The sequence below is a fragment of the Lygodium microphyllum genome, chromosome 29, assembly GCF_053477565.2.
Source record: "Lygodium microphyllum isolate KBCC chromosome 29, Lygodium_microphyllum_v1.1.10, whole genome shotgun sequence".
Taxonomy (NCBI): Eukaryota; Viridiplantae; Streptophyta; class Polypodiopsida; order Schizaeales; family Lygodiaceae; genus Lygodium; species Lygodium microphyllum.
This window is the reverse complement of record NC_141163.1, coordinates 20,131,584-20,143,872: the sequence shown is the minus strand read 5'-3', so window position 1 is coordinate 20,143,872 and position 12,289 is coordinate 20,131,584. Positions and strand designations below refer to the sequence as shown.

The 12,289-nt window shown below is 41.7% G+C and overlaps 1 protein-coding gene across 2 annotated transcripts in view; it reads left to right on the top strand.

Annotated features, from left to right (window-relative positions):
- LOC148010432 (uncharacterized) overlaps window positions 1–12,289 on the top strand; it is a 150,419-nt gene that overhangs the window by 56,211 nt on the left and 81,919 nt on the right. For both annotated transcript variants that reach the window (XM_087671383.1, XM_087671385.1), the window contains exon 5: window positions 8,975–9,003. In XM_087671383.1, the coding sequence (XP_087527509.1) occupies window positions 8,975–9,003 (29 nt within the window). The remainder of the gene's footprint in view (window positions 1–8,974; window positions 9,004–12,289) is intronic.

Genomic DNA, 12,289 nt, shown 5'->3' with positions numbered 1-12,289 from the left:
CTCTTAGATTCGGGCCCATAGGATTTTTGTCTACATTTTAAGTCTTCCATTGCATTTACTCACACACACATAGACATTTGCATCTTTGCATTTGTTCCTTCAGTTAGCTTTTCATTTTAGTTTTGTTTTGTTTTTGGAGCATCTCACTACTGATCTCTGTGATTGCAGACTTTGATATCCTTTGCAGGTTTTGTTTTGAGTGTAGGACTAACATGCAGGTTTGCCAAGTCCTACCTGGGCTAGAGACTTGGGATGTGCGCCGTTCCTTCATGGTTTCATCATCCTTGGAGTTTTACTCTTCTATCAGCATGGAGGCTTCCCCTCTCGAGGCGGATCGTGCAGCATCTCTCTTGATGCTATCATGGCGGTGACTTCTACCTAGCTCTTCCAGCTGGGATGTTTCCTCCTCCTTTTCATTCCTTATTGTTCTCGGCACCACATGAAGACCGACATCAGGCTCCTGTTCCTTCTTCGGCATCTACATCCAGGTTGAGAGGGGGTTCCTACCCTTCTTGGTATTCTAGAGGCTTCAACACTTTGTCTTCGACATCGGCTTCTCCCCCCTGTTGTACCTTACCCTTTGCATTGCATGATTTCATCATCTTCGTACTAGGGCGGTTGGGCAAATGAACAATTTCCCCATGAGGGACACTATCCAAGTGGCACCTGCTGCATGAGCATTCTTCAGCATGTAGCATACTTTGCATCTCATTGTGCAGAGCACCACTTGAGCGGATCCTACGTTGTTTCCACCAGCGGCGGCTGTTGTTACCACACCACCATCATTCTTCATCACATGGATACCTCATCACCTATTTTTCCTCGTCATCGACACCCTGAGTGGATGGGTTAGCTTGTACTGTTTTGTGATGTGTTGGGTGTTACCCTGTCTACTCCCATCGTTTGGGTCACTATTACTCAATCGGCCGCATTCCATAAAATTTACCACACTTATTTAAAAAAAAAAGAAAACAACAACATAGAAAAGTTTCATGTAGTTCCATCCGCCTTTGTAGGGCTTGGTAGACCACTGGGCAGCTGACGTGCACTCTTTGTCCGACGCCCTGTCCTCTCTGGGGTGATTACTTGGATTCCCTTGGTAAGATAACCATCGCCTCTATAGTCTTGGTAGGCCACTGGGCAGCCGACGTGCACCCTTTGGCCGATGCCTTGGTTGCTTTGGGGTGGGACGCCTTGGGATACATCAACATCCCAATGGCTGGCCTAACCTTTCGGCTCAGTTTTGGGCCTGAGAGGGGGTGTTGAGCTAAAATATGCATTACTTGCTGATTAGCCTCTTAAACAGCCCCAAAACACACTAAAAATGCTCTTTTAGAGTAAAATCCTAAAACGGGAAGCGGTTCGAGAGAGTTCAGTGGAAACCCTAAAACGGGGAGCGGTTTGAGAAAGTTTAGTGGAAACCCTAATTTTTGGGGCGCCCTTCCACATCTATAAATAGACAGGCTGTCCCCATTCAACAATCATCCTTGTTTTGCAGGTTACACCAGCCCACACACCCTCTACTGCTGTTGGCGCCCAGTTTCCAGCATGCAGCCCGCCTCCATCTGCTGTCCAACCATCATTGATTGTAGACACATCATCTTTAGCCTGTCCATTGCTGTAGGCGATAGCTCTCAGCTGTTGGCGACTGCTGCAAACTGTCCCAGACTGTTGTTCAGCCTGCTATCCATCATCTCCAAGGTCAGCCAGCTTGCGTTTTCAGCATTGTAGGCCCTAATACTCTCAGACACTGTTTCAGCCTGCTGTTTACAGCAGACTGTGCACAGTTTCGAGCCCCCGGTTGGTGGTAAGGAAGGACAACAAAGACAAGGAGAAGAAGACCTCTTCTAAAGCTTTAGAACATCTAGAAGAACCAAAGGAGATGCCTAAGCCTTCTTTGAAAAAGTTTGATGAGCTCAAATAGTTGGTACTTGTGGGACAACAAGTCATAGTACGGGGAAGTTTCGGAAACGGGAGAAACGGAAATGGGAGAAACCGGAGTTTCGGAGTTTCGGAGTTTCGGCCAAATTTTGGAAACGGAGAAACGGCGTTTCGGATTGTACAATAAAATAAATACAGTATTATGTGGGTATGTAAATATATCAATGCCAACATGTACCCAAATTTCATACAAAACTTTGAGTCTTCATGTCATATGATTGAAATCATGATTCATTATACATGTCACGACTCACGAGTGAAGATTAAAGAGTCCAAACTCAATGGTTGAAACTTAAGACAACTTAACACAATTAAGACTCAATTTTCAAAACTTAAGTCAACAAAATGAATTATTATTTTTGACTCATGAATCATCTATGATCTAAAGAGCAGTGAAGACTGATATTAAGAACAATGGAAACTAACATCAAGAACAATGGAACAAGAATCAAGATGTATAATAAGTGAAATCAAGATACAATGATACATGCAACCAGGTCATGTGAATAATTTGTCGAAACTCCAAAGTCCAGTGAGCATTGAGCACTGTGTGCTAGTCTCTAGACTCTAGTAACTAACTAGTAGTAAGTATCAACATCAATGAACAACTGACAATTGTAGTTTGGACAACAAGGCCCGATGTCTTTGTTGGGAATGCATGCCAAGTGGTCTTTCACGTGCGTTACGCTCTCCAATATCCAATCCACAATAGTTGCACCACCACTTCTTTGATCCGCTCGAGCCCTCGTATCCCTTGATTGGAGTGACATGCCTCCAATATGGATCTGGCGCCATGATTAGCCTTTAGGTAATGGAAAAAAGAGGAGGAGAAGGAGGAGGGGGGAGCTGGGTTGCTCGAAACGGGCCGTAGGATACTGAAACGGCGGTCTGCTGTTTTTGTTTTGGTACGAAATGGCCAGTCCGTTTCGGTAGCCCCAAAACGCCGTTTCGGGGTACTATGCAACAAGTGCAAATGCATGGTCAATCGATGGAAGTATGGACAACAAGGTATTGATGGAAATGTAAGTATGGGGCAGCAAGGATGCTTTGGTGGAGATGCCATTTTTCATGCTATGTTTGGATAGGCATTGCAAACGTGAATGTATAACACAAATCCCTATGGTATGCAACAGCCATTGTATGGCTCACAACACCCAATGTATCTGGGTAATGCAAGAGGAATGCATAATCCCATGTATGGCAGCATAGGCATGATGCATGGGGCACAAATTGGGCCATATGGACATGTGTTTGCATCCCTAGGGACTGTTGGAGCATGAGGATTTAGTGTTAGTCATGCAAATGCATCTGATAGTGCTGGTTTTCATGTAAATACAGCAGATGCACCCTTTTTGCAGCAGTCTATTTATGATAATTTGACACCCATAGGACTGCCAAAGGACTATGATGAAGGTGGCAAAAGTGTGAAGTTTGAGCCTTTTAGCAGTGCATAAGATAGGCTAAAAGCACTTACTTTTATTTAGCAATTTGATGCAGCCTATTTTGGAGGCAACTTCACAGAGGCATCTAAGATACGCAAGGCAACCACATTCTTGAAGGGAAATGCATTGCAGTAGTGGTCTACACTTCTCATTCAGAGAAAGGCACCTACCACTTGGGTCAAGTTCAGGCAAATGTTCGCTTCAAATTTGTTGACAAGTACAATTGAAGTAGATATTACGATATCATGGAATCAATTGGATTCCAAGAACTTGGATAATTACAATAAGAAGTTTTGGGATGCTTTGCTACTCATTACTTCTTATCGGTCAGTACCACTCCATGAGTAGGTGGAGAAGTATGTTTGTGGTTTGCCAAAGGATATATGGGATTTTTGCATAAAGTTCACCGTTACTAGCACGTCTCATTTTCTTGATCCAAAAGCATAGTCAAGTTTCATCTGTCTTGATATGGCAGCCGGTTAAGGCATCTGAGAGGATGAAATAGGGCCCATGGGTGAGATTGGTATGGCATGCAAGTGACATGCACAGCTAGTTACTCCTATCATTGGAAAACTTCGTTTACACATTTGGAGTTATGTGGACAGTGAAGAGTTCTTTATTGCTCTTTTGGAAGGATGTGATGTCTTGCTTGGTATGCTTTGGTGCCATCGTGTGTATGGAGTGATTGATGCTCATGATAAGATTGTGACTCTCTTTCATAGTGGCAAAGTTTATACTTTGGATGTAAAGTTGAAAGGGAAATCTGTCCCTGTTGTATTTGCTTTTACTATTTCCAAAGTAATGAAAATTATCTTTCAGCTCACTTGGTTTTCACTAAGGATAATAGTGATAATGAAAATGTTGGGAATGCGACTCGTTTGGATAAAGTTTGCATGTCATTTTGCCAAATGTATGCTGGTTGCTTTTCTCAATCACTTTTGGGACACTTGCTACCTGAAAGGCATGAGGAGCATGGCATAGATTTGATCCCTGACAATAGCCCTTATAATAAGGTACCTTATAGAGTCACTGCAGCTCAGCAAGAGGAGATAGTGAGTCACATTAATGAGCTGGTAGAGAAAGGGCTGATTCAGTCCAGTTCATCTCCGTTTTGTTCTCCAGTGCTTCTAGTGTAGAAGGAGGATGGGTCATGGCGCATGTGCATTGACTATCATGCTTTGAACAAAATCACAGTAAAGAACAAATTTCCAATCCCTAGGATTGATGATATCTGGGAGAGATTGTAGGGGGCAGCCATTTTCAGTCACATAGATTTGAAAAGTGGTTACCGTTAGATTTGGATTAGGTCTAAGGATGTATCCAAGGCAGCTTTTCGAAGATCTTTTGGTTTGTATAAGTTTCTTATCATGCCATTTGGGCTTACAAATGCTCTTGCCACGTTCAATAGAATGATGGATCGCATTTCTTTTTGCAACATAGGGAATTTGTGGGTACTTTCTTTGATAACACAATTGTTTTTTTGAAGCATGAGGCCAAGCATCACAAGCATTTGACAATAGTGTTCAATGAGATGCTTAGGCATCAGTTTTTGGTTAATGACAAGAAAAGTGATTTTTTTTGCATGAGATTCACTTTTTAGGCTACATTATATCGGCTGATGGCGTTCGTATGGATCTTGCTAAGGTTGAGCAATTCGTTTATGGCTGCATCTTCAAAATGTTCATCATGAGCTTTGTAATTTTATGGGCCTTTGTTTATACTTCAATAAGTATGCACAAAAGTTTACTGAAATTGCTTCTCTATTGCATGCTTTGCAGAAGAAGAATGTGCCTTTTAGATGGACAGCAATGGTAATTTCAACATTTGATGCATTAAAGGAATGACTTTGGATCCTATGCTTGTATTACATTTGTTGTGTAGTGTGATGCATGTGGGAACAACATTAGGGCTGTTTTGATGCAAAATGGCCATGTAATTGCTTATGAGATTTGTATTCTCGATGGTGTCGAGAGAAATTTGCAGGTCTATGAGAAAGAGCTGTTGGCTACAACTCATGTACTTTCCACATGGAAATACTATCTTCTAGGGGCTGATTTCACAGTGTAGATAGACCATCCGTCTTTGCACTATTTTTTGACTCAAACAAAGTTATCTGCGAAGCTTATATGGTGGGCAAACTTGTTGTCTATGTTTCACTTTTAGATTGTGTACATGGATGGCAACAAGAATGTAGTAGGTGATGCATTGTCTCGTAAGCCTCCATTATCGGTTGTCAGCATGGTTTATTATATTGAGTTGGATGCTGTGAAGGATTAGTATGTTTTACTGATTCAGACTTTGGAAATGTATATCATTAGCTTTGCAATGGCTAGAGGCATGATCACTTTGTACTTCGAGAGGGCTTTCCAATGATGTATGGATAATCGTGTGTCACAAAGTACTTGAGGGCCAAGGTAATGATTGAGAGTCATGCTTCTCCTTATGGGGATCATAGAGGTATTGATGCTACAGTAAGGCAGTTGAATGCTTCTTTTATTAGCTAGCTTTGAGGTATGATGTTGAATAGTTTGTTAGGACATGCATAGTATGCGAGAAAGTCAAGTATGATAGGCAAAAGATGCTAGGTTTATTGCAGTTCTTGCCTATTCCTGACAGGGCTTGATAGAACATTGCTATGGATTTTATCTTTGAACTTCCACATACATCTACAGGGAAAACCCTAATTTATAGCAGAAATTAGGGTTTAGTAGTTGTGTCAGAAAGTATGCCAAGCATTTTGAATTATTCAGGGCTGAAGGTGATTTGCAGCTGAAATCAGGTGGAGGACCAGCCAGCTATAAAATTTGGGGCATTTCCACTCTTCTCGAAGTGGGTGAAGGCCAATCGATTGCCTGAATCAAGGGGCATTTAAGACTTGATGGTCGCTTTGGACAGGAAGGGGAATTTGGATTGCAAAGGGGATTGGGAGAATCCCATTGTAAATCAACTTCTACTTCAATAAAGGTAAAGAAATACCAAAAGCGGTGCGAGTTTTGGGGCCAATGGGGTGTCCATTGTCCAAATATTAGTAGGTAAATTTTTATTTTTCAGTTTTGCAATAAATGCTTGGTGTTGTAATTAAGTTGTAATGAGGGAATTACCACCCATCCACTGAAGAAAGGCTGGTTTCAAAAGCATCCAGAACCATAGGATCCGAATGAGGTTGCCTATCATAAACATCAAGTTTGTACAAGCCATGGTATAAAGTACTAGTGATGACAATCACATCATCATCATGTTTGTCCTTACCACACATTGTGGCCCAACAAAGAAAAATTCAAAGCCACTAGCAGCAATGACTAACACAAATAACATGTTCCTTTGAATGCTAGGTACATACAAAACATCCTTTAAGGTGACAACATCCCCATTCATTGCATTAATAAGGATTTTCCCAATGCCTTTAATTGTAAAAGTAACATTGTTGATACACGTGATAGTGCCCCCTATGTGGCATCAACCAAAAAAATAAAAAGATGCATGCATGAGGTGATGTGCTTACTAGCACCACTATCAAAATACCAATGCTGCCCATTATCCTTTGCTAAAAGGCCACATCATGTATGGCGGGGTCATAAGAACAAGACACTGCAAAAGGATATGAACTAGAAGTTTTTGCAAGATGAGCTGCCTCATCCTTCCCACCACTAGGAGCACTAGACGTGGTTGTTGACTTTGAAAAGCTTTTGACATTGTATTGAGTGCCACACTTATGGGGAGGCTACATGACTTGGGGGTCCCTAGTGAGATGCTTTGGGGCATCATATCCATTTATGAAGAGGTCATAGGGAGGGTTTGGGCTCCAGATTGCTAATCAAAAGAGAGCTTGCTAGTACTATTGGAGTAATTGTAAAGTAAAATTGTCCACATTCACCCACACTCTTTTTGAATATATCGACGAGGTAGAGGAGCATTGTTGGCCACATAAGAAGGAATGGTGCATGCCTACATGGTACATGGATGCTGATCATACACTGCTAATGTTGTGCTCAAAATGAATGCATTCGAGGGCCTACAATGTCATCTTGATGCATTGTAGGAGTCATATGCAAATTGGAATTTCATAGTGAACCTAGGGAAGACAAAGGTAATGGTCTTTAATACATCCTTAGCTTGCATTAGTAGACTTGGATTACAGTTCTAGTTTATGGGGGAGACAATGGAGATTGTGACCTTGTGTATTTACTTTTACCAAGCCGCAAGAGGAGGGCAGTTCAAGACCAGTTGACATGAGGTATGCAACCTTGAGTACCTTGGAGTCTAGACGTGCTCATATATAGTTCCCAATAGTTGGTAGATTAATCACTCATTTTGTTCATATTTTAACATTTTAGTGAAACTTGTACACTAAAACCATGAGCTTTGATAATTCTAATATATTGAGGGGGAGTTTGATAAAGTTGATGAGATGTTTTGATGTGGGATGCCTTAGTATTTTTAAGGACAGGTAGCATTGACAATTGTGTGGAATTTGAATGGGGAGATGTAGATGAGGGATATATATGGAGTTTGATGGAAGTCATTGACGGTATTAACGATGCATATTGGAGTATGGATTTGTAGTTGGAATAGAATGACGAAGCAGAATGGTATTTTGTGGGGTGAACTAAGCTTTAGAGGGGCTGAACTTTGACCTTAGGTCAAAATAATGAAGTGGAGAATTTAAGGGGCATCCCAAGTTTGAATAGAGCAAGTCATGCTGTAACTCAAAAAAAGCAATAATAAGAAAAGAGAGAGAAAGAGAGTGCCATCATGCCGTAGGGTTTTTGTTTGCTGATAATTCTCTGGATTAGCCAACATTTTGCATTGCCAATGCGTAATGGAACCCCTTCATCTTGAGCTTCAAGCTGATACCAATCTCGCTTAAAATAGAGATGCATGGATGAAGATGATTAATAGGATAATTAGTGAACGGATTAGTGAATTGGAGGAGCACTACAGTCAATTAAAGGAGATTGGAGCATAATTAGTGAATGGGAGACAAAGGAGAACAGACCTACACACTCATGTTGATCAACTTCTTACCTTACATGCTTTAATTAAATGTATTTCTCTTTATTATGGATACTTAATTAGACAATGAGTATTTGGGTGAATATGATGCATAAATGAGTTCTTTGTTATCATTAGATTGAAAGTGACTATTTATTTCATTGTATTTGGTAAGAGTTGATCACGTAACAGTAAAAATGAAGAAAATGCAGCAAATAAGGCACTAGTTAGGGTGCTATAAGAAAATTTATGAATGATAGATTGTGAAATAGAAAAGTAGACCTGAAACATGTTTAGATATATCTCTTCATAAATTCTTTGAGTTTTCTATTGCTTTAGGTTTAACTTGTTTATGATTCATAGTGTACAAAGTTCTTAAGCTTGGGGCAACATTTGTAGCAGTTTAGTATTGATTGATTCTAGTTAAGTAGATGTCTTTCATAGAGCTATGGGCTTTTCAGTTTTTGAAAACTTTATCAGTTCTTTCTTTGCCCCTTTCTGCCCTTTGGATCCTTCATTAAAGGGGGATGCAAATGGAGGTAGGAAGGGGAACAAAGGAAGGGAGTGAGGGAGGGTATAACACTGTGTTTTTGTTGTAGGTTCAAAACTCTTTTCATGCCCATTCGAGGTAATCCTGATTCTCTAGTATTCTTCACCTTCCCTTGTTCTTTGGTTACATGATGCTTTGTTGATAATTCATTTTTGTGTAATTGTTTCCCATTTTACTTGCTAGTTATTTGTGAAGGATTTATGGTCTTGAAAGTCATAAAAAGAGTGCATCCTTAGACATTAGCGGTTGGTTAAGCATCAACCATGACGTGGGACTTTGTGTGTCTTGTATAGTTGCTTTTGATTTCACTTGCTATTCTTTGTTTTGAAGATTTATATTTTTGAAAGGTAGCGAATTTCACACATTTTAGTATACCAATGGTTAAGACATCAACCAAGAGGAACTCATGTGTGTTGTGAATGAGGAGTCAAACTTCTTTCTTCCAAAGAAGAGAGAATTCTAGTAATAGATCCTTTACAACAAATTCTTCAAGGGAAATTACAACTCTAGCCCTATAGAGAACGTTCAAGATATAAAAACATAAAAAGGGGAAGCCTAATACAAGGCTTATGTGAATAACCAATTAGGAGGTCTGTAAGTGCTCAGAAGGGAACCAATTAGGAGGTTTGTAAGTGCTCAGAAGGGAACATTGTGCTAGAATACAATTCTTTAGAAAAAATTCTCTCCCTTATAGTCTCGGTTCATCTAAGAGTCACACTGTACCCTCTCTCATCTCTTGTGGACAATGCAAAGACCCTTGGAATATGATGTTGAGAATGCCCTTGCACAATGTTGCTTCCTCTCTCAATTTGCACGAGTGGATGAAGAGATGAGTCAGGGAAGAGGTTTGTATCATTGGGAAATACTTGCATTGCCATTTGCAAGTATCAAACCTTTTTTTGACTCGCTCGTAGTGAAAGGAATGCAAATGAAATATTTCATGCAAAGTGGGTGCCATTATGTTTATGGAGAGAGATCGAGAGAGCTTGAGGATAGAGAGAGTGAAGGGTTTAAGATCTTTAGAGCTTGAGGGGAGAGCATTGTAAACTTGTGTGGTAGAGAGCTTGAGGGTGGAATGTTGGGTTTGACTCACGCCTATGCTTACAGAGGAGTGTCAGTGATCTTTACTAGGGCATTGGGGCACTTTTTACTCTCCGTACGAGAGGTTTTTTCCGCCAGATTGATTCCTTTTATTTTATGTGCATACGTTACACTATTTTAGGCACTTATCGTGTTTCACACACTTTGGGTGTGAACACCCTCTTACAACCCTAAGGTTTAAGGGTTGTACTTTGTACTTGCACCTTACACTTGAGATTTTGCATTGGCCATCGTGCTCTCACTCTCTACACTGTCTACTCCACTCTTAGGTGAGCTTCGATTTCTTTGTGTTCTTACATTTGGTATCAGAGCTGAGCCTCAGCTTAGCCGACTTCAGAGCCATCGTCTCGAGCTCTTCTGCCATTGTCAGCAGTTCCATCGTCACCAGATGGAGTTCTCACCTGGCCTGCAGCACGACAGCTGCCCCCTGTCCGTATCCTGCAGGCGGTGCTAGTCAGAGCACCGGCCTCTGTCCCACCGCCAGTCAGCTAGCAGCACTACCTCTCTCCAGCGCAGCCCCCTGCCTGAAATGCCCTACTCTCCTGGTGCACGCCTTCCCGCTAGTAGCCGCTTGCGATCTGCTCCAGCAGCTCTGACAGGCACCGCCCGACTGCTCCAGACCTGCTGCCTGTCTCATGCGGCTTGTCTGGCCTTTGCACCACCGGCCAGCTGCCAAGTCCGCCTGAGCAGTGTCGCCCCAGCCTCCAGCCACCTGCGACCTGCTCCACCAGCTGGCCTGGTCCAGCAACTGTGCTGCCACCATAGGTCCGCCAACAACCCCCTGGTCTAGCTCTGCTCAATCAGTATCAGAGGTAAACAGAAAATTATCTATTTTTTCATCAAATTTTATTTCTCTTGAAGGGGCTTTTGCCTGGGCAGGCATTCTCAGTTTCAGCACGTGTATGCATTTTGAGCCAGACATTTGGGGCTTTTGCAGTCAGCTTAGTGATTGACACACGTATATCCATGACAGTCTGAAATAGACTGAATTTGTACACTTTGGGACAAGAAATTTTGGGTCTTTTGCATTTTTAGTGCGGCTGAGCATTTATTGCATCTTGGACAACGTGCATTTTAGACAGTTTTGACAGTGTGTGCTTCAATTTGCTAATTACAGCAAAGTACTTGCTGCAATTTCTGGAAATTCTGAGATTTACAGGTTGGTCCAGCTTGAGACATTGCTCTTTTGCTCTTTGATTAGCATCATTTACATGGCAAATTATTAGGGAGGTGATGTATTTACTTACGTATCCAAGGAGGATAGGTTGGATGGTAACAACTATTCCCTATGGTCCTTCATGATGAAGAATGTGTTGATTGCGAAGAATCTTTGGTATTATGTCAACGGTGAAGAAGTTCCAGCCTGGAATTGTAGCTCCTGCTACTCCTGCTCTAGGAGGACGTAATGGCTTTGATACTAGTTTGTAGTGACGGGTTAGGCATGGAGATCGAGACAGACAATTGTTACACGCAGTGAGAGTGAGATAGAGCAGAGTAGAGAGAGCACGTTTTTAGGTATAATGGCGAGAGTATACCTTTAGGTTTTTAGATAAATATATATGTGTAAGTACAAGTGCTAAGGGTGTGTTCACACCCGAGCACATTTAAAGGCACGAGGCCTTTATTCCCAACAGATAGCCTGGATCGTGATGCCCTCCGCGAATGGGGTGTGGGCAGCAACCTAAAAACACCTGAAACTTGTAAAAACGAGATTAGAAGGTTTGGGCCCTCCAAAGTGGGTTTCTACTTATGGGACACAGACACTCCCTAGGAGCGCATTTCTCTTGAATAAACAAGGTTTCTTCCATAATTAAGCATGTTTTGGGGCTGTTTAAGTGAAGCTATTGCATTTTTAGCTCAACACCCTCTCTTAGGCCCAACAACAGTGCCATGAGAAGTAGGCCAGCCAAGCCCTTTTTTAAATTAATCTTTTACCCGAAGATGCCCCACTCCAAAGTAGCCAAAGGATCAAACAAAGGGTGTGCGCCGGTTGCCAAGTGGCCTACTAAGACTATATAGAGGGGATGGTTATCTTACCAAGGGAGCCCAAGTGATCACCTGAGAGAGGCCAAGGCATTGCACAAAGAGTGTACGATGGCTGCCGAGTGGCCTACCAAGTCCTGCAAAGGTTAATGGAGTTAGCTATGGACTTTTTTAAAAAAAGGACTTTGTAGTTTTGATAGGTTTAACATTAAGTGAGGGTTTCAAATCAGATTTCGTCCTATTGAGTATTCGTTCCCCAAATAGGAGAGTAATAAGGAAT